General features: G+C 50.6%; 10 protein-coding genes and 1 non-coding gene across 11 annotated transcripts; 8 read left to right on the top strand and 3 right to left on the bottom strand.

The window, feature by feature from the left end:
• Window positions 1-44: 44 nt before the first annotated feature.
• PV06_09590 (uncharacterized protein) lies at window positions 45-1,361 on the top strand. Its single transcript, XM_016411046.1, has 2 exons — window positions 45-467; window positions 523-1,361. Exons 1-2 carry the CDS (start codon window positions 113-115, stop codon window positions 951-953), a joined length of 786 nt encoding a protein of 261 aa, XP_016258853.1. The 5' UTR covers window positions 45-112; the 3' UTR covers window positions 954-1,361.
• A 181-nt stretch (window positions 1,362-1,542) lies between these two features.
• On the bottom strand, window positions 1,543-1,881 carry PV06_09589 (uncharacterized protein; the record flags this gene model as incomplete). The annotated part of the gene is made up of 1 exon (XM_016411045.1): window positions 1,543-1,881. One exon carries the CDS (start codon window positions 1,879-1,881, stop codon window positions 1,543-1,545), a length of 339 nt encoding a protein of 112 aa, XP_016258852.1.
• A 1,270-nt stretch (window positions 1,882-3,151) lies between these two features.
• Window positions 3,152-4,516, top strand: PV06_09588 (uncharacterized protein; the record flags this gene model as incomplete). The annotated part of the gene is made up of 1 exon (XM_016411044.1): window positions 3,152-4,516. One exon carries the CDS (start codon window positions 3,152-3,154, stop codon window positions 4,196-4,198), a length of 1,047 nt encoding a protein of 348 aa, XP_016258851.1. The 3' UTR covers window positions 4,199-4,516.
• Window positions 4,517-7,244: 2,728 nt separating this feature from the next.
• Window positions 7,245-9,674, bottom strand: PV06_09587 (transketolase; the record flags this gene model as incomplete). Its single annotated transcript, XM_016411043.1, has 6 exons — window positions 7,245-7,280; window positions 7,370-7,859; window positions 7,915-8,081; window positions 8,128-8,951; window positions 9,003-9,320; window positions 9,392-9,674. 6 exons carry the CDS (start codon window positions 9,672-9,674, stop codon window positions 7,245-7,247), a joined length of 2,118 nt encoding a protein of 705 aa, XP_016258850.1.
• A 932-nt stretch (window positions 9,675-10,606) lies between these two features.
• PV06_09586 (uncharacterized protein) lies at window positions 10,607-11,793 on the top strand (the record flags this gene model as incomplete). The annotated part of the gene is made up of 4 exons (XM_016411042.1): window positions 10,607-11,126; window positions 11,177-11,300; window positions 11,350-11,595; window positions 11,643-11,793. 4 exons carry the CDS (start codon window positions 10,607-10,609, stop codon window positions 11,791-11,793), a joined length of 1,041 nt encoding a protein of 346 aa, XP_016258849.1.
• Window positions 11,794-11,862: 69 nt separating this feature from the next.
• Window positions 11,863-12,274, top strand: PV06_09585 (uncharacterized protein; the record flags this gene model as incomplete). The annotated part of the gene is made up of 2 exons (XM_016411041.1): window positions 11,863-12,104; window positions 12,151-12,274. The coding sequence occupies 2 exons, from the start codon at window positions 11,863-11,865 to the stop codon at window positions 12,272-12,274; spliced, it is 366 nt and encodes a 121-aa protein (XP_016258848.1).
• A 5,656-nt stretch (window positions 12,275-17,930) lies between these two features.
• On the top strand, window positions 17,931-18,042 carry PV06_09584. Its single transcript has one exon. It is a non-coding gene; the product is annotated as a tRNA-Met (tRNA).
• A 1,367-nt stretch (window positions 18,043-19,409) lies between these two features.
• Window positions 19,410-19,763, top strand: PV06_09583 (uncharacterized protein; the record flags this gene model as incomplete). The annotated part of the gene is made up of 1 exon (XM_016411040.1): window positions 19,410-19,763. One exon carries the CDS (start codon window positions 19,410-19,412, stop codon window positions 19,761-19,763), a length of 354 nt encoding a protein of 117 aa, XP_016258847.1.
• Window positions 19,764-19,801: 38 nt separating this feature from the next.
• On the top strand, window positions 19,802-20,794 carry PV06_09582 (uncharacterized protein; the record flags this gene model as incomplete). The annotated part of the gene is made up of 1 exon (XM_016411039.1): window positions 19,802-20,794. One exon carries the CDS (start codon window positions 19,802-19,804, stop codon window positions 20,792-20,794), a length of 993 nt encoding a protein of 330 aa, XP_016258846.1.
• A 3,807-nt stretch (window positions 20,795-24,601) lies between these two features.
• On the top strand, window positions 24,602-27,546 carry PV06_09580 (uncharacterized protein; the record flags this gene model as incomplete). Its single annotated transcript, XM_016411037.1, has 3 exons — window positions 24,602-24,625; window positions 24,702-26,116; window positions 26,184-27,546. 3 exons carry the CDS (start codon window positions 24,602-24,604, stop codon window positions 26,404-26,406), a joined length of 1,662 nt encoding a protein of 553 aa, XP_016258844.1. The 3' UTR covers window positions 26,407-27,546.
• PV06_09581 (uncharacterized protein) lies at window positions 26,455-27,420 on the bottom strand (the record flags this gene model as incomplete). The annotated part of the gene is made up of 2 exons (XM_016411038.1): window positions 26,455-26,621; window positions 26,697-27,420. 2 exons carry the CDS (start codon window positions 27,418-27,420, stop codon window positions 26,455-26,457), a joined length of 891 nt encoding a protein of 296 aa, XP_016258845.1.
• Window positions 27,547-27,715: the final 169 nt, after the last annotated feature.

The raw sequence follows: 27,715 nt of genomic DNA, 5'->3' as shown, positions 1-27,715 counted from the left end.
GCATGCGCTGGAGAAGTATTGCCTGTACATCTCAAAACCCCATGATTTCTTCGGCTGGTCAACAAAACCCCGATAAAATAAATTTGGAGTGTTCGATACAAAGGGTGTGAATATGGAAGAGCCTCCTTTGAAACGCGCAAAGCGAGCGACGGACGACGATCTTTCACGAAACAGCTCCAAAAATGGAAGAGATCACGCAAAATCAAAATCACGACTTGATGACGGAGGAGATAGGGATGAAGGAGGAGGACGACAACGTCCGAAAATACAACAGAAAGATGGTCGCAGGAACGACAGGTCGAGATCGCGAGATGATACATACAACGACAACAAGCGACATCGAGAACGAAGTCGATCTAGAGAGCGATCACATCGAGACCGGGTAGAGAGAGGTGGCGGTGCTGCTGCAAGAGAGCGCCATGTCAATGGAGGAGACAGTCTAGAGAGGCATAATAAGTCGTCACAAGGTAGATTTCTTGGTTCTCTCCCTCAAAATGACTTGTTTTACTCATGTGACAACAGATTCAAAAAGTTATCAACGTCCGCGAAAACATTCCAGGTCTAGATCGAGGTCACCGGTCAGAGACGGTGGTGCTGCAAACGGTTCGACTATACGTACGCGATCACCCCCTCCTCCTCGGCGAAGCGAGAATGATCATCGGGTAAGGAATCGAGAGGCAACAACCAAGACAGGAGGAGATACGAGATCTACACACGGCGCTGCTCGTTCAGGTCAACCGGCTGTCGTCAACGGCGACAGGATGGCGGTGGATGAGGCCGACGAAGATGCACTTTTGAGAAACATGATGGGATTCACGACGTTCAAATCGACTCAAAACACAAAAGTGCCTGGGAACCAGATCTACGGCGTGAGAAAGGAAAAGAAGACCGAATACCGACAGTATATGAACCGTGTCGGAGGGTTCAATAGACCTTTGAGTCCGTCAAGATGATTGTAATAAAAAAATTGGATTGGGTTTAGCAAGAACGCATGAACTCACTGAGAGCTCGCCACGAAGCGTCATATTGATGTCGATGCGTTGACAGTTGCACCCTCGACGTCGATCCACCTGCTCCATGGGAAATGAGACAACCCCCAAAGAAGCTTACATACCAACAACTTGTCAGTCTCCTTGGACTTATGTGTGTGATATTCCACAACACAGGCCGTGGTTTGTTATGATGATATCTCTTGAGGGAGACAAGAGAGGATTCTACGGATCTTGTTCGAGAGTCGTGGGATCGATATGACTATTGATTGCATCTCAATCTACGGAGTAATGATATCAAGTTTGCAGAACGGTGACCAGGTACATTTCAGTTGACTTTAGTCATGGAAACCTGTTCTCTGTCCATCTCAAAATGTAATTGGCACTCCGCAAGCATCCAAGTCGTCCACAATCTCATTTCGATCCGTATCTTAAAGGTCGAGTGTTCCAGTTAACCAGATCCGTACTCTCGGCTCGGTAGACTAAAGACTCTCCCCAAAGCATGTTGTATTGGTCCCCGTGAATCGACGATGGGGAAGATAAAGTTGAAAATCTAGAAAAAGCACAACCTAGCAGGGTCGGTGTCCGGAGAATCTTTGAATTTGCTCCAGTGATCGTATGATCCAGCACCCTCCAGGACATGGTCGCCAACTTGGGCACTGAGATCGTCGTGGAATTTGTGGTACACCGCCAGCAACTCCATCATCGTCTTCGCCACCATAAGAATGGGCAGTGTTGATTGGACTAGAAAGCAAAGTCGAGAAGTATCGAGTTCGATGGCATGCGGTAGAGTTGCTTGTTGCATGCGACGATTCCACTTGCAATCCCCGTTGCTTGGGTACTGTCTCCTTTTCGCACTGCAGCAGACCGTCGTAGCCATACGTGTTGGCATTGTTGCACAATGTCAGCATCATTCGGTTCTGCTCGGTAAGCTGGCTGAACGGGAACCCAAGGTGGTCAAACGATTCGGAAGGTTGACAGGGAACTGAAGAGGAATCGGGATCTCCTTGCGAGCCTTTTTGGTCAGCGAGGGCAACTGTAGATTGTCGCCAAGACCGATGAAGCCCTTGAAAATCATGACGGGAGCTCCAAGTTGCGTTTGACGAAGCGTCGTAGCCTCAAGTCGTTGGGATTCTTGTATACACTTGTCCTGTTTGTAACACCACACTCTTCTGTTGTGCCTGAACCAAAGGATAACACTGGCTTCTAGCTAGCCTGCTCCATAGCGGACGACGGGAGCCGCAACATCTTGATGACTTCCAACTCTTGGAGTGCTTCGACACAGAGGTCTTCTTGGATAGGACGAAGCATTTTCCTTTTCGGAAGAGCCTTTTTGATCTGGAGGCTTCTTATCTGTTGCAGAGTGAACTCGTAGTAGAGACGGGTAGTCGATATCGTTGAAGATAACAATACCAATTAATATATATATCTAGAGATCATGATCTCTGGTCCTCACAAATTTAATCTTGTGATGGTCACTCCATGGCTCACTTATCACCAGGTCGGACATCGGAAACGCCATTTGCCTTTTTGGCTTGCAAACGCGTGGAAGATTTGATTCTGATCTAGTCACAGACTTTACCGGCTTCTTGCTGACTGAGGATATCGAACATACCCCCGCCGCTCTGGCGACGCGCTCGAAAATTCTAAGCCAGGGGACGATATTGGCCTGTCGTTCCAAAAGGACCTCCTTGCTTGGGGTTCATCATGGAGTCCGCTATCTTGCGGATGAAAGAACTGGGAGGTCTGAGAACTTCCTCAATTATCAGGCCCCTTGTACAGAGGTGCTCATAACTAGTTGAAACTAACAGCTGAAACTGTTGATTATGTCTATGTGAGAATGTCAAACTACGAAAGAGAGGTTGCAAGGTTTTATATCTAGCACCTCGAGGCTTTCCGCCCAATGTTACTGCCTGGCAGTGAAGTAATAGCAATATCTGTTCACCTTGCTGTCGCTGCCTGTGGATGTAGTGACAGCATATTACGGGACTGGAAAACAACTACTCTGTATTCAACTCATGTTTTGAATTAACTTGTCTCATTTCTTCCTGCGACCCCTTTTCACTTCACATATGCTTTGCGATTCCTGTTGACTCATCGACGCAACTGCGCCTACAGATCACTCAGCTTTCGATCCCATTTCGACATAAACACGATGCACCATGGCCTCCAGGAAAGGCTTCTGCGAATCGTGCAATCTCATAACCCCTAACATTCGAGGAGCATATTGCTGTTTCTGTGGATCCGAGCTCTATATTCTCAATTCAAAGCCCGCCAACCAATGCGGCACTGAGTCCGATGTCGTTGCCCCTGCAGATGCTCACAGCCCACGTCCGGCGCCTACATACCACAATGAAAGTGGCCGTGGCACTATTCTGATGGATAGTCCTACACAGACGCCTGCCGTTGTCGATCTGGTTAACTCGACTTCTAGTGAAGCGTATGCAAATCTTCGCGAAGATAACTCCAATATCGGCAAGGACGACGACATCCTGACACTCTTTTGCCCATCTACTGGAGGCCAGGAGGTGAACCAGGCACGGGCTTACTCAAGCGCTTCGCAAAATCCTCGCCGACAGAACCAAGCTACCTTTCGGTCTGGAGCAACATCTCGCGACAAAACCAAGAAAACCAACAAAAACAAAGAGCACGGGAAACAGCTGAGCACAATTGGAGTTGCCAGGCGCCGAGCAAGGGACCTACGCTCTCTGTCCTCTCCTGACGTGGAGAGCCGAAAGCGTGGTACCTCATCAGGCAGACCCAGCAGAAAAGAAAAGAACCCGGCAGAAGTCAAGTCAAACCTTGCTACCTTGCGCACTGTGCTTTGCCACGATTGGGAGGTCACAGGTCCACGCGTGGCTCTTATGAAACGCGTCATCCGCAACATTCTTGTGAGCCCGTTTGCAGCTCCATTCAAGGAGCCCGTGGACTTCATAACACTCAACCTACCCAGCTATCCCAAAGTGATCAAGCAACCGATGGACTTGGGCCGGATCTTGGAGAAGCTGAACACGAAGAAATACGACACCGTCACCGACTTTATCGACGACTTTGAGCTCATCATAAACAATTCCATCACATTCAATGGCCCAGAACACAGTGTCACGACCCATGCGAGAAAGATAGAGGCATCTTTTCTCAACCAGATGCGAAACTTTCCCCCGACAGAGGTACGGGCAGGTGTCTCAATCAAGGAAGAGCCCAGATAGTGAGGCAGAATCAAAGTGTGGACATGTGTGCAGGGCTATTGCATTGTGGCGTATGAGGTTCATCAATGGGTCACAAGGCAGGGATTTGCAGAGGATGACAAAAATACCTGGAGATTAATCACTTGCACGGGATTGAGCCTACGCTTGGATCGACTGCCGGATCGTAGGAGGACGCTGACATTCGCAAGAGCGTGTGGTGCGAGTACTAAACTCAGCCCAAGTCAGATGTCCTGGACAATCTAGTTCAGGAAGAGCTGGGACCTTCATACGAGCAAATATCATTGTGTAAACCGAAACCCCAAAAACATACAGATAGACACAATTACAAGTCTACTCTACCCATCTCCACTGTTGTCTTCCCTGGCCAGCCGTACGTGACAGGACGTGGGAATTCGTGGGTACGAGTCTAAAATTGGCCTTTGATGTAGAACAATGTCAATATCTAAGGCTGCTTATATGGGCTTGGATGGAGGTTGAATTCCTGGCGAACATAAGCGAGCTCCAAGAGCGATACAATCTCTGGGAACACCTCGATATCCACAGTTCAAAGCGACCAAATTAGTCTCTCCTTTCAGTTTGCGAGGGGCTTTGGCCTGGTCCATCTTGGAGACGTCCATGCCTGGATCTGTTTCGGAACCTGGACCACTGAGCACTGGCGACGTGTCCTGAAGCAGTAGGAGCTCTGAATCGGGTTCCATCACGGTAGATGTCGAGGTCAATGCCTCGACTGGATCAGATTACAGCGTGCTCGGAAGTCCGCCTCAGCTGGCATACCAGGCTGGCGGGGAATCTTGGCTCTCCCCGATTCCACTCGGGCATAAAAATACATGCGCTTTCGGAACTCGCAGTTCAGTGTCGGCACTGAAGCATGTGATGTTGGTATATACCCAGCAACGGATTCATCCCTTGTGTTCTACAGGGTCGACTGCAAAAGGTTCTTCCTCAGTACCATGACAATACGATAACTCAACCACAAGCCCATCATGGAAGCCAATAAATCGCTGCGCAAGTCTTGCGTTCTCAGCACGACCAGGGGAAGTCTAAAGGGAATTGAACATTATGACACGTCGGGGCGTGCTATCCTCCGTCGTTACTGCAGGGTGCGCTACGCCCGGGCACCTGTTGGGAATCTTCGCTGGCGCCGGCCGCAACCACCGCCCAGTGACTGGACCTTCAATGATGAGTCTGGTTTGCCTGGTGACTATACGGAATTCGGAGCGGTCTGTCCCCAGCCTCACTACGACCACAGCGTCTTTTATGTGGAAGAGTCATTGAAGACAGCCTCGCCTTCCCCCCCGGAATCGGAAGACTGCTTGTTTCTCAATATCTGGGTCCCAATCGGCAAGCCACCCCCGACTGGATGGCCTGTACAATTCCACATTCACGGGGGATTTCTACAAGTCGGCACGGCCAACCTGGACTGGCTCCGTGATCCAACCGACTTATTGAGCCACGCTGCACCCCGGATCATCGTCTCACCAACGTACCGCCTCAACTTATTCGGCTTCTTGGCAGGTTCAGAACTAGCCGAGATCGCAGAAGACCCTAGCCCGGGGAACTACGGGTTCTGGGACCAGCGTGAAGCGTTGAGATGGGTTCACGAGAATATAAAGCTGTTCCACGGCAATCCGAACAACATCACAGTCGGAGGTTTGTCAGCAGGCGCTTACTCGGCCTTCTATCAGCTTTACTATGACATCCATCAGCCTCCGTCGGAGAGGTTGATCAAACGTGCCTACCTGTGGTCCAACGCCGTGGCTGTACAGCCCCCGGCAGCCCGATCATCCAAGACGACGTTTCAATTCTCATCCTTGTGTGACAGTCTGGGCATCCCATCTGGCTTAACGACGTCCGAGAAGATTGTCCGCCTCCGAGCCTTGCCATCCACCGACCTTGTCCGTGCCATCGCTCGTCTCCCTTACCACGTTTTCCGTGCATGCACCGATGGCTCCTTTCCCCAAGGAGGGTTTGTGCCGCCGTCATTCCTGCTTTCGTTGCACGACGGTTCATTTGCGACACGGATGGCGTCGCAGGGTATAAAAATCATGCTCGGCGAAGTTCGAGATGAAGCTGTTCTATACAAAAGTTTCCACGCTCCAGATTCGCGCGACGCCTTGGTCTTGCAACTGTGCAACGACTATCCTCGAGGTGTCGTTGAGGCTTTGATAAACTTGCCCATGTACAAAGTCCCTGCTGATCCAAACTCACCGGACCGAGAAGCATGGGCTCATGCATTCGCCAAGATCCGTGCAGACATGCAGGTTCACGTTTCTCTCCGAGGACTGACGCATTGCCTTCTCGACCCCCCAGAGAAGCCGGGCATTGTCCCTCTGCCGAAGGAGAATATCTTTCGGTATCGGATAGATTGGCGTGCCAAAGTCTTGGACGCCGTTTTCAAACCTTCCTGTGGAGTGTTCCACAGTGCCGACATCCCCATCTGGTGGTGCACGGGATACAGCATTGGCTATACTGCTGAAGACCGTTTGTCCGCCAGAGCCATATCTGACCCGTTCGGGGAGTTTGCCTCGGGGAGCGAAGATATCGGGTGGGGTGGCGACGGAAGTGAAAACACGCTGAGATATCTTGACGAGTGTGGCAAAGTGTGGGAAGGATGGGTAGATCCAGACTGGGAACGAGGCATGGTGGTGTGGAATGCCGTTTCAAACGCGCAGAAGGGCATCTTGGGCGAGGCATCAAGGCAGCTTGATTCATCTCAACAACTAAATACCACGGCATAAAGGCATCTCGCCTAGGAATATATAGAATGATCCTTCGGCTCGTGCTGCATACAAGTTCTAATCAGACGTTGAGTTCTCTCGTCGCCAAACTCCAGATTACACTTCCCTTGCAGGACCAACACCCCTGTCGGATCATGATCCCATTGTACTTGCAGTCTCTCATGTGTTCGGCAATTGTCTTATATTATGAGCATATGAGGGAGCCGTAAGGTGAGAAAAGTTGGAGAACCTCGACGACGGGTTGAGAGAGGTCACTTAAAGCAAGCCCAAAAAGCAAAAGCAGTAGAGACCACTGTCACACTTGGTGTTTACTTGGGAACGGGTAGGGACTGAAGGCCTCTCATCTAGCCATGCAGAATCATACTTTGGCTCCCCAAAGACATCACAACATTCGCCAGCCAAAAGACCTGGCATCTCTGCCTTCCAAATTGACCAGATACTCCAAGATCCTGCGTCCGATGCCACGGTCGTTCAATTGGAAACGCTCATAGTTGGACGCATTCGCGGCAGAACAACCGAACGATGACATTCCCACGCTGCCAGTAACGTAACGCGCCCACACCGTCGGCACATACTCCTCGACACTGACGACCGGGTGTCCATCCAACGGGAACACGGAGCTTTTGTACGCCTGGTCCTGCATCTCGAACAGGTCGAGGCAAGGTGCACTCACCACCCTCACGCGTAGCCCCTTTGCCCTCTCCAGCATCCGTGCAGCCTTGACCGCGTGGTGCATGTTTGAACCGCAGCTCGCGATGGTCAAGTCGGGGTTTTCCACCTCGACACAGACGTACGCGCCGCGAGCGACGCCGGATCGGCGGGTCCCCGGCACTTCTCCGTCCGTGGGATCTCGGGCAAGCGAAATGATGGCGGGGGAGTGTGGCATCGCCAGGGAGCTTTGCCACGCCCCGATCACTTCTTCGCTGGGCGAGAGGTAAGCGTTCGAGCTTGGACCGGTCACAAAAGATGGTCACTTACCCGTCGCAGGGCCTGTAGAAATACAAGTTTGGCATGGCACGGTACAGAGAATCGACCTCGACCGGTTGATGCGTCGGCCCGTTCTGACCTTCGGCGAACGAATCATGGGTAGCGATGTGGATGACTCGCAGCTTGCTCAGGGCGCCCATTCGCGCCGCTGGCGAAGCCTAAGGCCGATCAGCTCGTTACAAGGCGGTCTCCAGCCCAACTCACATATAGGTAGAACATCAGGAAGGTTGCCGTGACTGGAATGAAAGCGCCGTGATGGTACGCCGCCAAACCGTTTGATATCGCCGCCATCGCATGTTCGCGAACCCCGTAACGAATAGTTCGGCCCCGACGATTGTGCGAGTCGAAGATGGTTTGTTCTGACTGGGGGGTTTTGTTCGCCCCAGCCAGATCCGCACTCCCCACGATCAGCCCAGGGAGCGCTTGCAAAAGGCTCTCAATGACCATGCCGTTCATTTCTCTCGTCGATTTTCCCCGAAAGTCTTTTGCCGTCATGGCTTTCAGCACATCTTCACCACTGCGCTGACAGCCGCCAATGCGTTCCTCGAGTGCTCGAGCTTTGTCCGGATAGGCCTTTTGATAATGATCGATCAATGCATTCCATCTCTCCAGAAGTTGTATACCATGCTCTTTGCGCTCTGTGAAATAGGAACGGATGTCTGCAGGTATCGAGTAAGGCTGGCCGTCAGAAGTGAGAAGCTGCTTCAGCCTCGCGATGCTGCCCTCGTCAATCAGTCCGTGGTGAGCCTTGTTTGTTCCTGCGACGCTCGTATCGACGCCAATCACTGTCCTGACGTTGACCATGACGGGCTTGCCAGTGACCGACTTGGCCTGTTCCAGAGCCGCAACTATGCTTTGTACATCATACCTGCCGTCAAAAACATCAATCACCTCCCACCCGCAAGCGCGCATCTTCTCATTGATATTCTCATTGTTGACCCATGAGAGAGGCCCGTCACAGGTGACCTGGTTGTTGTCATATATTAGAACCAAGTTATCCAGCTGCAGTTGACCCGCAAGTGAGATGGCTATGCCAGTGTGAGTCAGTCTTGGAATCACTCTGCGGGTCTGGTACGTACCTTCTAGAGCCACCCCCTCCATCAGGCAGCCATCGCCAGTCATACAGAAGACACGGGCTTGGATGATTTCGGCATCGGGTTCATTGAACGTAGCAGCGAGATTTTTTGAAGCTATCGCAAGGCCAACAGCGTTGGCGACGCCTTGCCCCAACGGTCCGGTGGTGACCTCGACACCAGGCGCCTCGATCTCCGGATGGCCGTGAGCCAGGGTCACGTAGCCCTTCTCCTTTGGATGAGTGTATCCCCTCAATTGTTCCACGGACCAAGCTTCGTAACCGGTCAAGTGAAGAAGTGCGTACAAGAAGGAGCTGGCGTGACCTACCTCCCGGATGTTAGTGCTCTCACTCCACAATGGCCACTGGGTTGCCCATTCGCTGAATGCAGCTCACCATTCGACAAAACGAAACGGTCGCGATCAAACCATTCAGGCTCTGAGGGACTGTATCGCATGACATACTTCCATAATGCCACCCCTATCGCTGCCATACCCAAAGCGGAACCAGCATGCCCTCCTCCGTGCTGCGTACACATATCCCCAACAACGCTCCGCACGGCTAGCACCGCAAGGTCGTCATCAGTGGATGGGTTCCATGGATATGAAGTAAGATCCTGCTCTGTGAGCCCGGTTGGACAAGGGTGATCCGGCTTTTGTGCAGCCAGGGATGACCCCATCTTGTACTGAAAGAGGATAGAGTCGAGTTTCTGAGCCGGGCTCGGATGCAACAGTCCAAGTTTCAATTAGTTGTTGTAATATCACCGGGCTCTGGGACGAGATGGAAAGTTATATTGCCAAAGTAGTCGGACTAAATCCCGTCTCATCCCCTGACTTATCACTTCCGTCTAGTCTCAGCCAGGCGATGTCATTTCAATCTCAAAGGCCGGAGACAAGGCCAGATACGAGAAGCCAATGCTCGGTTCCGAGAATGATTTTACAAGGCTTGAAGTTCGACGTGCGGCAGCACAAATATCGGCGTTTTCTGATACAAGTTGTAATCGCAGCCATGGTTTCCCCTCGAAGCCATGACCCTGAATACAACCTGCATCATGGGAGCGCTCATATCGTAAAGCAGACATGATTCGTGACACGGCGGCACTGCGTATTGTTATCGTTATTTCTATTATTCCGGTACTATTTCGGTGTTAGTACCTGTGGATCTCGACACCAGCCGTCGCTACCATACGGCGTCAAAGTAATGATACTTACAGAAGCAAAGGTTTACATGGGTAAAGAGAACGGTGTATTCTCCCAGCCTCGGGATGTAGACATAGGCAAAACTTTGTATATTCGGGCATAAATCTGGCTGCGAGGCCGACAAGACAAGAGGTAGAGCCATAACGGAACTCGCAACTCGATTCCGATGAGTAGATGGTCTGGCTATTGAGCTGAGCGGAAGATGGAGACGAGTCTTCGGCGCTAGGTCCCCCAGGATATCATTCCTCAGGATATAAAGACCCCATGGGGTTCTGCAGGAATGAGTTGTCGCCAGAGTCATCTACCAAACGCGGAAGGTCAGGATCACTAGAAAATCATACATCTGGGGACTCGGAAGCCAACTTTATCGTTTCTCAATCTCTTGAACTAAGCCACCTGCTCCAATATCACCATGGCCACCAAAAACCAGTTGTCCGATGCAGCCAAGTCACTCGACCGCGTTGAATCCCACGATGGGTTGGAACTTGGACAAGCTTCTTCACTTCCAGAAGAGGCGCATTTCGACGAGAAGACCGCGGCGACGATACGGCATCGGATTGACTTGCGATTGATTCCTCTGCTTGGAGCCATATACGGCATATCTTTGATGGATCGCACCAACATGCCCAACGCTGCCATTGCGGGGATGCTGACGGATCTGAAATTGAGCCACGGTCCGCGCTATAACCTTGTCAACATGTCCTTCTTCATCACCTATATCCTGCTTCAGCCTGTGATGGTTATCATTGGCCGAAAAGTGGGGCCCAGGACCTTTCTTCCATCGATCTGTCTTGCTTGGGGCGCCGTCATCATCGGTTTTGGTTTTGCAAAGAACTGGCCGACCCTCCTCCCACTACGGTTGCTGCTCGGTGCCATGGAGGCCGGGTACTTTCCTGGGTGTCTCTACCTCCTGTCCTGCTGGTACACTCGATGTAAGCTCTGATGAATTCATTGGTTTGACCCTCACAGCTAAGGAAAGTAGTTGAAGTTGCTCGTCGGTATTCCTCGTTCTACCTCATAGGCAGCGTATCCTCAGCGCTCTCGGGGATCCTTGCATACGGCCTTCAGCAATTAGATGGACTTGCCAATCTCAGCGGATGGAGATGGTTAGCTTCCCCAGAGATGTCCATGATCCCAGATCGCTGACAGCGGCAGGATATTTATCATGGAAGGGGTCATAACGTGCGCCATTGCATCGTTCGCATTCATATTTCTCGTCAAATTTCCCGACAAGGAAAGGGTTAAGCCCTCCTGGGGGTTCCTCTCCCCTGACCAGCTGGAATTCCAGATTGAGAGATTGAACGCTGAGCGCCGTGACGTTGAACTCGAGGATCTCACATGGAAACGCTTTTTCCAGCCTGCGACCGAGTGGTACATCTACGGGTTTCCTTTCATTTTATTGTAAGTACCGATCGAGATTGATGGATCGATTGACTGACAGGACTCAGCCTTATCAATGTCACAGCGTACGCATTTGCCTTCACCCTTCCGATAATCCTGCGATCCAAGCTTGGCTTCAATGTAGCCATGGCCCAGTGCCTCGTTGCGCCACCCTATGTGCTGGCCGGTGCCATTATGTATCTGGTTGCATGGTACTAGGATCACAAGAAAACCCGCGGACCTGTGCTTTGCTGTTTGGCCACGGTCTCACTCATTGGCCTGGCCATTATGGGTTTCGTGGAGCATCCTTGGGTTCAGTACTTTGGTGTGTTCGTTGCTGTCGTTGGCACCAGCTCGGCTGCTCCGGCGATCATGACGTACCAGGCGAACAACATTCGAGGTCAATGGAGACGCGCTTTCTGCTCAGCTCTCCTGACAGGAATAGGGGCTGTTGGTGGCATCGTGGGCTCGCTGATTTTCAGAACACAGGACGCACCCACCTTTGTCCCAGGGTTCGCTACGTGCATCGTGTACGTCACACGCTCGTGGTTGTTGAACTGTACTGACCTCTGTTAGTTGCAATGTCCTCATCATCGTGACAGTCGGCATCCTCACTCTCTACTTCCGTAAGAAAAATGGACAAGCGGATCGTGGAGAGTGCATTCTTCTCGAGGAACCGAACTTTCGATTCACAATCTGAAGCACACGAGATCTCGAAGGTTGGAGAGGCTGAAGGGCAATCTATATCGCTACAAGGGTAGAATACGTGCTTTTGGCATGACGGGCCAGTGACCATAGGCTGATAGTGTAGATACTGAACCGAGGGCGGTCGTGAACAGAGACAGCCTAGATAAGTGCGAATGTGAAAATTGGAACCCAGATTTAAACGATATGTAATAATAGCTAGTCTCTCGGAGGGGTATTTGTCATCTTCAAGGCTACCAGAGAATCGAAACTTGATAGCCAGGGGCGACGTGGATGGCAATAAGATATCTTTTCTTCGAATCAGCCTGAGTTAGACACGCGTGAGAGCGGGAGTGGGAGATTGAGAAGACGTGAGAAGAGGGCGAGTCGCGAGCATGTCGTCTTAAAAGCGGAGCAGGTCGACTCTAACACTGCTTATTGAGGGTCAAAGATCCTCTCGGCGACCAATGCTACACCCTACTCTTTATTTGACTATCCTTGATGAACGCATGCGTTTCTTGTGACCATTTTTTCATCTCTTCTCTATATTTCTCGGAGATCTTGGATTGACAACATTGCTCAAGATATCGGACGAACTTGATCGTTCGAAAGCAATGCTAGGGACTGAGCGTACCGAGCCACAAGAACTCGAGTTCGTAGGGGTGGCCGAACGATCTCTTGGAAACTTGGTCATCTTCTCAAATAACGTCAATGATCATGGCCACATAACAGTCGCGGGCGAGTGTGGAGTCTGTCTTCAAGTCTTACCACGACGGAGAATCGGCTTTGGCGAATATACCACTTTTGACGGAGAGCAGATCGTACCACCGATCACCAGCTTTGGCGTTGCGTAGATCATCCATGATAGCCCCATCGGAGATGGTGCCGGTGGACTTCCGATTTCGACGAGCCTCATAGCCTTATGGGCGGCCTTCTTATCGTTCTTGCTTTCCTCAACGTTAGTGACGGTCACATCCGCACGAGGGGACTCACATTGCTTTGGTATATAGATACCATTTCCGTCTGGGTCGTAGACCGGTCAAGTTTCTGTATCCTCTCGCCTCGAATCCTAGCTACGCGAACTCAAATTGTGAGGATAAAAAGTTTCGATCGGTCTGGTGAAAGGAAACGCCGAGAAATCTTGAAAGATTAACTTTCAGATCGTTTTGCTGATGCAGTCAATGTAGGTGAAAACTCTGAGACACTGTGAATGATCAGGTTCCGAATTGAATACTGAGGAGGTGAATGATGATGAAATTCCAGATCGCGTGCTAAGGCGGTGAATCAAGGTGAAGGAGAATTCTGTTCCTCGGGCTCATGTCTTTACTTGCTTTCACAGACTCATTCTCTTCTTTTCCTCCTTCTCTTCTCTTCCTCTGAATAGAGACGGCCACAACTTTTCAAAACCCACAACTGCTTCTTCCTTTTCTTCTCTATCATTTGTACGTGGGATGCAAGATCAGTAGCGGCTCTCCCTTGACTGGAATAGTCTAATTATTACAGTCGAGGGAGAGTCGCTACGCCTTTGTCGAGTCCAGTCATAATGACACTGAGACAAACTTCTCCCATCGCTACACCTCACCTCATCTACCTCTTCCTCCTTCCAAAATCCCTTGACAATCTATCAATGCTCTTGATGATCACCTGAGACTAGTTGAGACCCTGGTACCTGTTCGTTATCACACCAGCCGTTACGCTTCGCCGGCGGATTTTCAAAATTTTGATCGACTTTCAAACACATTTTACAACGCACACATCCCTGTCCGGCCGTCTCTCTCTCTCTCTCTCTTCTTTCACCGACTGCGGATACAATTCTTCACCTTTTTCCGATACTTCATCCTCCTAATCTACTCGACAAACTATCGACACTCTTGATGATCCCCTGAGGCCAGTTGAGATCCTGGTACCTGTTCGTTATCACACCAGCCGTGACGCTTCGCCGGCGGATTTTTACATTGAAGATTTTACGCAAAATATTCCTGTCCCATTTCCTTGTACGTGTCTTACAGGAAAAATGGAACTTCCAGAACAATGGTCAATAGTCGAAAGTGATGCTCGAAATTGACCGGATCAGTGTTCAGAAACTCTCCCTGTCCTGGGTATGGCCTTAAACTGCCCAAACCACTACCAATCGACTTCCTCTCCTCCTGTATCCGATCGTCATCCCGGCAACAAACCAAGGGCTTGTCAAGGAGCACGGGGGCACGTACTACTGATATCTGAACTTCGGTTCCCACTTCTTGTACGTTTTCAAGAACCGACGCCGTAGAAGGCTTTTTCAACTTGAATCTCCTACGAACAGCCCCTCCTTTGGATTCCATCGTTTCTCCGATCGGCGAACAACACCCACTCACTATACTTAGGTAAGAAAGGTATGCCTCATGTCAAAGGCAAGATACTAATGGTCCATAGTGGCACCAGTTGCGAATTCAAAAACCAACATCATAAGACGACTCCTTCCTGTACACACCTTCCTCAACACCACAACCCAAATTGGAAATCCTGCCGTACAACTGCACCCTCCTCACCACAGCCTCCATAACTGCTCATCAAATCATTCGATCGTTCTCATTCTCCTCTTCTCTCTCTATCCCCTTCTCTCATGTCACATTCAAGCTCCGACTACCGACAGCTTCTTCATCAAGATTTCAACTTTCCAATATCAAATGGATGTGTCCAATCCTCACAATCTTCATGCCATGGTCTCCGTCAGTCGGTTCAGTGGGTAGCCAGGCAGTGAAGAGAAGTCTAACAGGCTGGTCGGATCGCAGTTCCCGCGCATAAAAAAACACACCAATACTCGTGCACACCTGAGACTCATACAGTCATTCTCGATGGCGTATCCTCAAACACCAATGCCGAACACCAGACTGCATCCACACACCTCGTGGCAGAGTTGAGTGATATTATGGAATAGCTGGCAGGACTACCACAAGATCAGCAACAAGACCAGTGTGCTCGGTAGATGACCCCAGGGCTTCCGCCTCATGAGTCGAAGCTTCTTGTGATCACAAATATCCTTTCGGCAGAGGAAATCAGGGGAAGGAGAAGTCAATCGAGTGTGCTGCTCCCATAGTGAACAATACTGTGATGAGCTTTTATGTATCCCTCGCCAAGGATAAAGCGAGAGGAGGTGAGGGTCGTGTGCCACTGCTTCACAAGAAGTCATCCTCTGTTAACGCTGAACAAGACGCTATTATCATTGTGGCAGTGAACACAGTCAATAGCCTCTGGACAGACCTCTTGAGATTCGCCAACTTCTTTGGCCATACTTGGAAAGGTTGCAGCTGCGATACTTGATTCACGAATGTCATAGCCAATACCGCCAATTCTCACTGACTACGATCGGTCAAGCAGTCTACGCAGTCGTGCAAGGCAAAGACCACCATCCCGGAGATCAAAGTATACAACACTTCGTTCAAGAATGGACCACCGTATCCTACAACAAGCTCTATCAACAAGACGGCAGACATCGATCCGAACACTTCTGACGCTTAACCGAAACACCCCTACCATCGATATTGCCTCGCCACATTCTTCGACCACACATGAATGGCTGCACAAGGGTCCGTACAGGTGGCTCAACTTTCCTACCGACGTTCAAGAGAGAGGAAGAGACAAGACACACCCTTCGAGTTGTCAATGGTCAATTACTATGCTTTGAAAGACACTGCCTCAGCAGTTTTTCCCAAGCTTGAACAAGTTGTCTGTCACATTCTACAAAATATTCTCGGCACGCCTTCTACCGAGCCGTCTTGTCCAGTGTGTCGAAATCACATTGCCAGGTGGAATTTCATCTATGTTGCCGATGGTATATTCCATCTTCTACGACATCTCACACCAGCCAACTCATCGCTCGCCCAACCTAGCAGAAAGGCCAAATTCCCTTGCTGCTTTGTCCTGCTGTCTGGACCAAGCAAAGTCTTCACGCATATTGAGATGTTCCTCTTGAGAGCTCTTGAGTTCGTTCGGCCGCTATCTCATCAGAGTTGGCGTCTGGAGAATCTACTTCTGCAAATGAAGACGCCTCGACATTGGCTGTTCAAAGCAGCACTCGAACTGAATTAGCCTTGTTACCCGAAGCGTATCGTCAAATTGTCTTAGACAATGATGCACAAGTAACCTGATCAAGCGCCACATTCACGAACCCCGAATCAATGCCAGCAGGAGATTTATTTCACCCCGTACCAGCATCAGTCGCTCGCACGCTCTTCAGTGCCACGGATCAACAAAGTTCAGATACTCAAGGCATGACCGACACCGTGCATCCTCCCACGCTTTCTCTCGCAGTCTCTCATGGCTATACTCTAGATAATGCCGGTATTGAGCTTTCTAAGCCTGAACAGCAAGGGTACATGAAGTTTTCGGACAATACAAATGTCTTTGGCAGTCAAAAGAGTAGCATGAGACAAGCAATTGCGGAGCGAACGCACAATTGGCTCCGAGGTGCTTTGGAAGCTGAATGGGGCAACGGTGGCTGCAGACAACCGTTTGAGAGTTCACGGGAACTTGTCAAACATATGTCGAATGTCATAGGCAATTGCACAGACAACACAAAGCGTCGATGCCGTGGTGTTCGAAGAAACCGAATATCATCTTGAAAGCGGGCCAATCTGTAAACAGGCGATCGAAGAACATTCGTCACCACCGTCGACATCTTCCATCCGATCTGGCTTGCTCACTATGTGGCCACCTCTGTCGCGCCGATGGTGAGATGTGGAAACACTTAAGGTGTGTTCACTACAGATGGCCTCTCGTTAGCCATGCTATCTCCGAGACAGAAGCAGAGTTGCAGGTACACGTGTGAACTGAGCATCAAGATGTCCCTGATGAAACGAGATAGGATACGGATACATGCCCTATTTGTCACCCGAAATATTCAAGTATGAGATTAGATCACACAGGATCTACGGAGTAAGTAATCTGGAAATGGGTCTGAGGAGGGTTTGGGGAGAGCCTCCAGCAAACAGAATTAGATTGAAGAATGTGTTGGAGTACGGAGTAGTTTGTACGTTTATACCACATAGTTAGGTTCTCAGAACTGGCTGCCTAGGAGACAGGCAATGTATGAATTGAACTTCATGAAATAAATGACATTGCATGGACTCGGCGCTTTTGTAGGAATGGCCTAGAGGAGCAGACACTAAGTGCCTGGAATCATCGAGTGCCACCCATCCGTAGGCTAAACACCAGAATGTTTTGAAAAACAGTCTACGCACCATTCCTTGTGCGGAAGCCGACAAGCCAACATGGTTAATTGTGTCCATCACTTCTACCCAACCTCGCATTCTTCCACGATGATTGTCCCTTGACAGAATTCTGTAACCCGCTTTTGCGGAGCAAAATTTACATAGATGGATAGAGAATCGAGTTTCGAGGAGACCAGTATGGAATTACCATGGGACGGGACGGTGGTTATTGTGTTGGTTTGTAGCATCTCAAAATGTCATGTTTGGCTGGTTTACTCCGGAAGTAGTGATTCACACCTTTTGTTCCGGCATAACAGATTTGCGGAGTTTTGGCCAAGGACAGTAGCCGTTCATTGCTTTACGGAGTTTCAAAAGTCCGCCGCCGCGCCGAAAGAATTGAACACTCATATTTTTTGCCCATCAAATTTCTCAGCAAATAAGTTTGCGTTAAGTTGCACACTCAAAATCAATAAACACGCTTCCGCTTCCTTGGTGTAGTTGGCTATCACGTGAGTCTCATAGTACATCTGTGATCTAATGATATATAAACATTAGAGTAATCTCAAGGTCGCCAGTTCGATCCTGGCAGGGAGCATTTCTTTTTGCTGTGCTGTTGTTTTTTTTTGGCTGTGCGGGGAGCGGAGGTATTATTATTATTATTACGGAGTATTATAGCGCAGTATATCTTGTCTAGAAAGTGGAGAAGATCAGTGGCTACTTAAAACTAATCATGAGGTTTAGTTCAATTTGGCACTCGGAATATAGATAGTCCGTACAAACTCTACTGACGTCGTGCGCCCTCTAGTTGTCCAGTATTACTCCGTACTCTCCGTACTATCACTCTAACCTAGAATTCTCCTTTAATAATATCACTGATATAAGCAAGCGTAGGCCAAGTTACAGAATGCCTAGCAGACAGGCACAACAACAGGTCGGCAATTGGTTGCAACGAGGCAAAGCCAGCAGCGCTTAACAAGGGGGTCCGCCATTCCGGGCTCACCCTATTAATCTCGCCTTAGAAGGACTGATGATTGGCCTCTGCACACTTATTTTTATCTAGACGCCCTCATGCCCTCCCAAACTGCAAAAGAGATCTTGATCATGGGGTCAAAATGAGCAGTGCATTTGCTCATGACGGTAACCCCAGCAGCGGGTTGGTTCTCGACTGATGATGCATCGACCCCGACCGGCTTGCCAGCCTCGCTTCTCGAGAACTCTTCGCATGAAGGCTGGAACTGTTGGCGGTTTGAAGCCAGAAGACTCATTGATCATTGAAGCGGCCAAATCAAATCTCGACACGTACGCCGGCCAGGTTGATCAGTATCAGCCCACGAAACGAGTAATCTTTCCCAATCTTGTCAAACCTTAGAATAGTCACCTAAAAGTGAGCACTCAAGAAGGCGGTGCCATAACTATGAATTATGATGAAGACTCAGGTAGGCTTGGATCCAAAATCCCAAGATCACAAGGCGAGTTCTTTTCACCTCTTCATATCGCGCCCTGATTCCGAACTGCCCATTTGCTGACACCGCCGACCGTCTACACTTGACATACCACGTTACGTCGTCATCGTCGTCGTGAACAGAGCCCCTCGCAGGAGCTCACAATTCCGAGTAGAATTTAAACGAACAACGAATCACACCGACAAGCAGATCGCCTTTGGGGTTGGTCATAAGACCTTCAAATCCTCGAGGAAAAGAGGCAGTAAGACTTATATCATGGACGTTGTCATCTAAAATGCTGACCAACACAGCTCCCAAAAAGCCGAATCCCTCAAAGAATCCCTGGCCATTGAAACCGAAGCCACCGACGCGTGATTAAACCATCCTTTTCGAGACTATCAACCGTTGACGGATATTCTAACGCGGGTCAACGGCAATACAAAGACCTACCAGTTGCCTGAGGCTCTCATTTCAGTTTTGAGTGCTGGAGAAAATCCTGAAATTCCCTTTGAAGAGCTCGATGGATTTTTCTGGTTTCCCCCAATCCGAACGCGTCGTGCGGACGCTCTATCCGCACTTTCCTCTACCCGAGGCCTATAACAAATATTTCAAAGACATCTTCGCCGAGCTCTCCGAGACTCAGGCGGTGCAAGTGATCAACAATATCATACGACATGTTGGCCCGCACGCGCCTGAGCTGTTGGGGGTATTTGCTACCTACTGTGGCGTTCCAGAGGCTGTTCTTGCCGGCCATCTGGCCCGCATAAGCATGAACATCGAGGCAGGCGCTCGACACCGGGAGCCCGCAATGCCAGCGCAAACGCCCGGGAACCCGTGGATTTGGCAGCCAGGCTGGCCACAGAAGCATCTATAAGAACGGCCCTTGATAACATTTCTCATGGCACCGAGACCATGGCCACAAGTGCCCAAACTGCGGCAGGGAGCTTGGAAAGAGTTGCCAAATTGGCAGACCAGGTGGTCAGAGATGTCCATGGCATCTATGTCATTCAAAATTCGCTCGTCGATCACATCAACTATTACGGACGTTGGTCGCAGAGGGTTTCAGCCTTTCAAATTGCTCAGGGGTACGAGATAATCCGGACCCTCGCCGACATTGGAGGGCATCTTGGCGAGGCCAATAGCATCGCCGCGTTGGGAAGCGGAGGACCAGACGGCTTTGCGAAACACGTCTACGACTTCATCAAAGAGAAAATTGGTGTGATTCAGGAGGTGGAAAGGGATAATCATCGTTTCTTTGTCTACCATCCTGATACAAACTGGTATCCAGCGTTTCATCGATTGATCACGGGACACCCACTTCCGCCTACGTTTTGTACCAAGTCGGATGACTTGGACAAGTCGTGTCAGTACATGCAAGAAGTTAGAGCGCAACTGAGAAGGGAGTCGGAGCGTGGAAGAGACATTATTTTTCACCTGCTCATCCCATCATGGTGCACCCTCTCCTTCAAGCAGCCCTTGCATTTCCCCGATTGCCTTCAGCCATTCAAGGTTGAGGGGCGGAAGCACAAACTTAAGGAGTACGTTGCGTTCAACCTTCCAGCTGCGCCTGATGGACTTCTGGACGGCGTTGCGAATGTTCTCGACCCAGACTCGTGGAACAAGATAGCAGCAGGGGTTTCGGTCGCTACAACACTGCCAGCCGTGGGCTGGGGTATCAACGGCGCCTGTCTCGCCGCCGGCGTTGCCTTAGGTACTCTCACAGGTTTGGGACTGTTGGTGGCCGTTCCGGTCTGGTGGGGCACCGCGCTCCCATCCATGAGTGCAGCTGCACCAGTCATCGAGGAAACTGTGTATGGTGCGTTCTGTGAAACAGCACCGAGAGTGTTGGGGTCCACTCGACGTCTAAAATTTGAGGAAGGAAGGTGGTCAGATGTGGGCTTGTGAGGAGAAACAAGCACGAATGTCCGAGTAAGCGGCAAAGAGCTTGAAAGAAGCGATGAAGAGAGGCAGCAAGCTGGAGAACGAGAGCAAGAGTAGACACACCCGTACGTGTTTATATAGGACTTTTTCTTTTGGAGGAGGATCTTTTTCTCACGCTCTCTCACCGGCTCTCGTCCTCAAAATGCCAGGATCGAACTGGCGACCTTGAGATTACTCTAATGTTTATATATCATTAGATCACAGATGTACTATGAGAGTCTAAACAAGATGGACAGGAACCGTCTTCGTAGATCTGACTGTCCACCATGACTGTCCCAAGCAAATGCCAAGACCAGGCGCTCTCGGTAGTATCCCTTTGACATGGTTCCAGATTCATCACCATTGTACGTGTCAACTGAAGTGTATTTAGGAGTTCTGAACAGTCCATACCTACAATGCCGTCTTCCGAAGCATTCATCACCGAGACGATCAGGGAATACACTCCGCGCGCGAGGAACTATGACATTTCGGCCGGCGGCTGGCACGCCACCTTGGGTCGAGACTACGTCGACTGGCTACCCCCGCCACGAGGTGGCGCCGTCCTCGACCTCGCGTGCGGCACTGGCTTGGTCAGTCTACCATACGCCCAGGCCGTTGGACCCGGAGGCGTCGTGGTCGGCGTGGACGTTACAGAAGCGATGCTCGATGAAGCCAGAAGGAAACCTCTACCCCGAGATTCGGGCGCCCTACACTGGATCAAGGGCGATATCGCTGATCTGTCGTCGCTGAACGTCGTGCAAAATGTTCTGTCCCAGAGAGGCGGGTTCGACGTGATTTCTTGCTGTTCGGCTCTCGTCTTGCTACGGGACCCCGCGGCGTGTATTCGACATTGGGCACCATATCTGGTTCCAGGCACGGGCAAGATGATCATCGACGTCCCCACGGAAGATGAGACGATGCAGTATCTGTTTACCGTGTCTCTGAGAAAACCTCTGGGATTGTCGTACGTGTTTGATCGGGAGTGGATCAAGGACATTCATTCCTTGGAGGCCATGTATGAAGGTGCTGGACTCGAAGTTGAAAGGTCGTTCCGCACGAAAAGTTACATACCAGAAAAAGTGTGGCGCGCGGACGAAGCCATGGCCGCGTTTGAAGAGGCGACTACGTCCACGTATAAATGGGTTAGAAGCGACGATAACATTCTTGCGAGAGCCCGCGAGCTGTGGCCTGGTGTATGGAAGAAAAGCCTCAATGACAATTCCGAGCTTCGGGATGGGCATTCATTGTATGTCACTATTGGACTGAGGACACGATAACGATTCTCGCGTCCTCTACACATCTCCAGAACAACCTCACCGTCCAACAAATACCACACCTGCATTCTCCGGGTTTCGGAATCTAGGCGTCACCACATACCCCGACCCATCGATCTCCCTTATCAAAGCATCCCTCGCTTCCTCTTTGGTGCTCATCTTCCCTTCGATAATCATGGGATCCAGACGATACTTTCTCAAAATCGTCGAGATCACAGCCACGAACTCGACCTGGCTAAACTTCCGTCCTGGACAGACTCTAGGCCCAGCACTCCACGCCAAATATGCCGCACCTTTTGGTGGAGGAGCAATCGATTCCTTCCCAGTTTTGGGGTCGACTTGGATCCATCGTTGAGGACGCCATTGCAGACTGTCCTCCCCCCACCATCGCGGATCACTATGTATGCCATAAAAGTTGGTCGAGACGTACATTCGTTTCGGAATGACTTTTTTTTCACCGTTGATCCGGAGGGTTTCGTCGTTACTAGAAGCCCATCGGGCAACGTCGGTCGCTGGACCCCATAGTCGTAACGTCTCATACTGGACACATCTAGTCAGCAGCAATACCCACGGGTTTGGTGATCGAGATTCAACATACCATAACAGCCAACACTCTCACTAGCAGAGGGAATACTTCCTCATACTTTAGTGTCTCGTGGGTGTTGAAAACTCCATCGATCTCTTGTCCGACCCAGTCTTGTACAGCACGATTGGCCGCCAGGTAAGGAATGGTATAGGTGATGGCGTTGGCTGTAGTCTCATACCCAGCCATGTTGAACAAAAACAGGTTTCCAAACAATTCTTCGTCCGTGAGGTGGATTGGTCTACCACCGGCAATACCAAACGTTTTCTCTTCTCGTTTGGCGGCTTCATCTGCCTCGACCAATGCACTGACAATATCTGCATTTTGTCCACCACCACCACCTCCTCCTTGTGTGGTCGCACGATTATACGCAATGACTTCTTTCATATAATGTCGAAATTCAGCTGCCACACCCATGACTTCCTTATACTTTCCTGGACCCAAGTAGCCTAGCCATCCCCAGTACATAAACACAATAAAATACAATAGGTTGTTGAGAAGGTACAACAGCGTGTCTGCGAGACTTCTCGTATGCCCTGCAGGGACATGTTGGAGGCCACCTTCGAAATCGTGGCCATGTCCGAAGCCAGCTCCAGAAAGCACGTGCATGGCGATAAGGGCGGCGTTGTTGCGCACATTGAGCAAGGTTAAAGAGGCTGATGGGAGGCGGCGACCGATCACGTCGAGCATCTGACGCGTTTGTCGCAGGGACTCTTCCCAGACGAGTCTGTGGTTCTGCTCGCGGAAGGCAGGATTCACGATCCTCCGGTGACGCTGCCAGTCCTCCCCGTTGGCCGTGATCATGCAGGGACCGAAAATGTCAAAGACGTCGTAGAGGGTGTTGGGCTTGTACCACGACTTGTACTGCGCCTGGATTTCCATCCCCACCTGGGGGTCGTTGATGACCAGTTCGTTCGCGGTGGGTGAGACGATGACAAAGGCGTCGCCGTGCTTGAGGTGAGGTCGGTGCCGTTCGTGCAAGGACCACGCGTGGTGGCTGTACGGGAGCCAGTATCCCAGGATTGGAATCTGTTGGATCCAAGCGAACTTGCCCCAGATGATGATCCACCAGCGGTCTTCCTTGGAGACGGGAATGACAATGATGGGGAGGCCCAGCTTGCGCGCTTCGAGGTAGTTTCGCGTCAGCCTGAAAGCGCGCAACGAGACCCAACCTAGGATCAGGATGTAGACGAGGGAAAGAAATGTAATCGCCATGCTGTGTCCTCAGTAGTCGAATGGTCAACTAAGTAGGCAAGAAGCTGATGCTCACGGCCCAGCACCGCCTTGCGTACTCATGGATTGAATGATCTGTGTCTGTTCAAGAGGATAGGACGAGGGTCACCTGGGTTGATGCGAATATATACTCTGCCGAATTTGAATAATGCACCGACATCGAATAATTCGGAGCCGAGAACACCATGCCCACTAATCTCCAGGGATTTGCGAGATGAGGACAAATCGTTCTTCGTGTTGGAGACTCGGGATCCCGACTTCACGTTTTGTCCATGGCATGTTCAAGGAATTGGGGCCTGAAAAGGTGAGACTATCAGAGACCGACAATCTGATTCGTTCGCACAATGGACTTTTGTAGGCTTAGACCGAGAACCAAGTCTTGGTGCAGGTGTCAGTACGGGGTTACCTCTTGTGCATTGCGGAATTTCATAGATCAGTAACATCTGAGCCCGTAGAAGTGACAAGATGGTATCTTGGAACGACAGCTCTTTCTTTGACCTCGATAAAGCGCCCCTGTCTTAATATCCAAGAGAGTGTTCATGATAGGCGAGGCAGAACTCCCAAAACAGTCTAGCGCAGATATTTGATATATTAGTCAGCGCTGGTTCCGCGGAAGGAAAAACAGCCAAAAGCACCAAAACACATGTCTGGTTTTCGCCAACACCATATTGTCATGTCGAAACCATAAGGTAGAGCGCTGATATGCTGCAACATAAACCTCGGAAGGTTCGTCTGAATCACGAATCTCGTTTTGGCTGCCACTGCTTGCTGTTCACTGACGAACTAACATCGCCTCCGACAGGCGTGCGACTTTTGCTATCGTCGGAGAATCAAATGCGACGGAAAAACACCTCAATGCTCTAGTTGTGCATTGCATGGCTCAATCTGCGTTTTCGAAGCCCCAAGTCGCAAGGCGCGGAGCAGGCGTCAGGACTCGAGCAAAGACTCTGAAGAACGCCTACGGTTGCAAGTAGAAAGCCTCCAATCAAGTCTTGGCCAGGCGTTGAAAAGGGTCGACGAGCTTCAGAGCCTGGTACCGCCGGCATTGAACAAGACTCCAAATGTCCTAAATGACAGTCTCCCTGGAGAATATCATCAAGTTGATTGGGTCCAAGAAGAGCCAATTGGTAGTGATGGACGCATGCCACTACCGCCGCTTCAGGAAGTACTATCTGCCGCGGAAGTTTACCTGACCACACTGAATGCGATCCTCCCCTTGTTCCACCCTGGTCGATTACTGCAAATGATCAACAACTGGTATGCGCAACCCGGTCGACAAGAGCGTAAAACGTGGGCAGCAATCAACGTGGTTCTCGCTCTAGCGCACGGTCGTATACCTCCCGAGGAAGCGATCTTGAGGAGTGAGAATGCGGCATACTACCTGCACAATGCTCAGACGGTACTTTCCGAGGTCATTATGGGTGACTCTGATCTTGTCAACGTACAGATCGTGCTCGGAATGGTGTTGCTCTTTCAAGGCACCCGAGACCTCAAACCTGCGACGATGTTAATCGCCGTCGCTTTACGTCTTGCGCACGAGTTGGATCTACAAACGCGAAGATCCGAGTGTATCGAACCTTCCCAGACATTGGAACGGGCCCGAGTCCTTTGGATAGCATACATACTTGATAGGGACATTAGCATGCGCACCGGTCGGCCGCCCATACAACGCGAGCGCGACATTACCCTTGAGTGGCCGTCGGTCGAGCCCGATGATGGGGCTGGCATGATGCGCAACACCGACGGTACTATCGCATTCAACTTTTTTCGATACCGAGTACAGCTTGCTCGAATCCAAGGTGAAGTTTACGACTTTGTAGCGGCAACTCCTGCCGCGGGGACGATGAACGACTACCAACGCAGCGAGGACATAGTCCGTCTGAACTGTATGTTGGACGATTGGATCTCTAGTATACCGCCACCATTCAAACCGAACTCAGTACTACACACCGAGCAACCAAACTTGTGCAGAAGCTTTGCAGTTCTCTACGCCACCCATCTTGCCTGTCGGACCCAGGTTTACCGAGCCCACGCCATGGACTCAGGTTGGATGCAGACCCTGCGGAATTTTGGCAAAACAGCTTCACAACAAGGACGTTTCATTCCGGCACCCCTACCAACACCATCATTGCAAGAGTGGGATAAACTGGTCGACGAGACCCGCGAGTTCATGCGGCTGTTTTGGGATGTGGAAAGAAGAGATCAAGCCTTTATCTGGTCAGAAAGACTCTGCTGCTCTCATCATTGCTTGGTGGGATGACAAGCTGACTTTGGATTTATTTAGGATGACCGCGTGCAACTATGTCTCTGGATCAGTCTGCTTGACGGCCAATATCATGTTCAAGCCATACCACGCCGCTGTGGAGTACGACAAGTCGTTGGTGAATCTGTCCATTTCCCTGTTGGACGACTTGATACATCAAACAGGGCACAAACCTCTGAAAGATCTACAAGGTGCATGTGAAGAACTCCTATCTTATGCTCGTGAATTATCGCCCGTGGGTTGACGTCTAAGATACCCCTTTTTGGTTGTACTCGGCTCTGATACATATCCACTACATGTCGACGCCGTTCAGAGATACCCTAAGCTGGAATGATGCTTGGATCTCTTTCGCCCGAGCCTTGAGCTCGTCAACGTCCCAATTCGCCCAAACGAACTTGTTCCTCAAAAAGGCAGCTTCGTCGGACGCGATCCACACGAGAAATTGAGCTGGTAATTCGACTGTCAGGAAGAAGGGAATGCGTCAGTACTACCTACGAAAGAAAGAATTGTGCGGAGTATGGGAGTACAATATACCTGTGTCGAATCCCACCGGAATATTTGGATTGATCTCCGTGCCAACAATGCCCGGGTGCATGCTGACGACGTGGATGTGCGTGTGCTCGGCCGCATAATAGTCGACCATTTTTAGGGCGGCCGCTTTGGCGGCCGCGTAGGCCCAGACCCCCGGCACTTCCGGGAGAGGAGCCCAGTGACTGATGGAACTTCCTATGTTGAGGAGTTTTGCTCCCGGGGCGGCCAACGGCGTAAAGGCCTGCAAGGCGTTGAAAGAGCCCACGAGGTTGGTTTCGAAACACCTCCGAATTTCAGATTCCGGGTAGTCGATCACGGAAGCCTCTTTTGGAAGGATGCCGGCATTGTTGACAAAGATGTCGATCTTGCTGTCGTCAGTCTCGGCGACAATGGCACGCAGAGCACCTTCGATGGATGCACGATCGGTGACGTCTCCCGTCTTCCAAACCACCCGAGTCGAAGGGCTGGCGGCAGTGATTTCTGCCCTGGCGGTCTCTAGGCGATCGATTCTACGTCCTATGATGCCGACAGATTTGGCTCCCGCTTGGGCAAAGGCGATGGCCGCGGCTTTTCCGATCCCCGTTCCTCCTCCCGTGATGACGACGTTCTTGCCGGCTGCCGAGAGTTCGGGTCTCGTGGGAGAGATGCCCGGGTATGGACTGTTGTGCCAGGTCTTGGTGAAGGAGACGAAACTTTTCAAAGGAGGAGACGCCGCGTGAGAAGTCATGGTGGTCGCGGCGGTGTTGAGTTGTATTTTACTGTACAAGGTGGTATGGCGGTTACAGGAGCAGAGGGAGTGTGTATATGTTTAGGGTCTTTATATAGCTCTTGCGAATCCATAATGATTGATAAACTATGTGTTCCGCGGAAGGTAACACCTAAATCATAGTGGTATCTTTTACGTTAAGACACATATTTATCCAGTGATCCCCCATTCCGCGGAACGTCGCCACGCATTTTCATCTAGTGGGTAGATCAAATCCCACATCGTATAGGTTGATCGTCAACAATCCACCATCCTC

The sequence above is a fragment of the Exophiala oligosperma genome, assembly GCF_000835515.1.
Source record: "Exophiala oligosperma strain CBS 72588 unplaced genomic scaffold supercont1.10, whole genome shotgun sequence".
Lineage (NCBI taxonomy): Eukaryota > Fungi > Ascomycota > Eurotiomycetes > Chaetothyriales > Herpotrichiellaceae > Exophiala > Exophiala oligosperma.
Note: the sequence above shows the minus strand (reverse complement) of the source record. Positions and strands in the feature narration are given on the sequence as shown.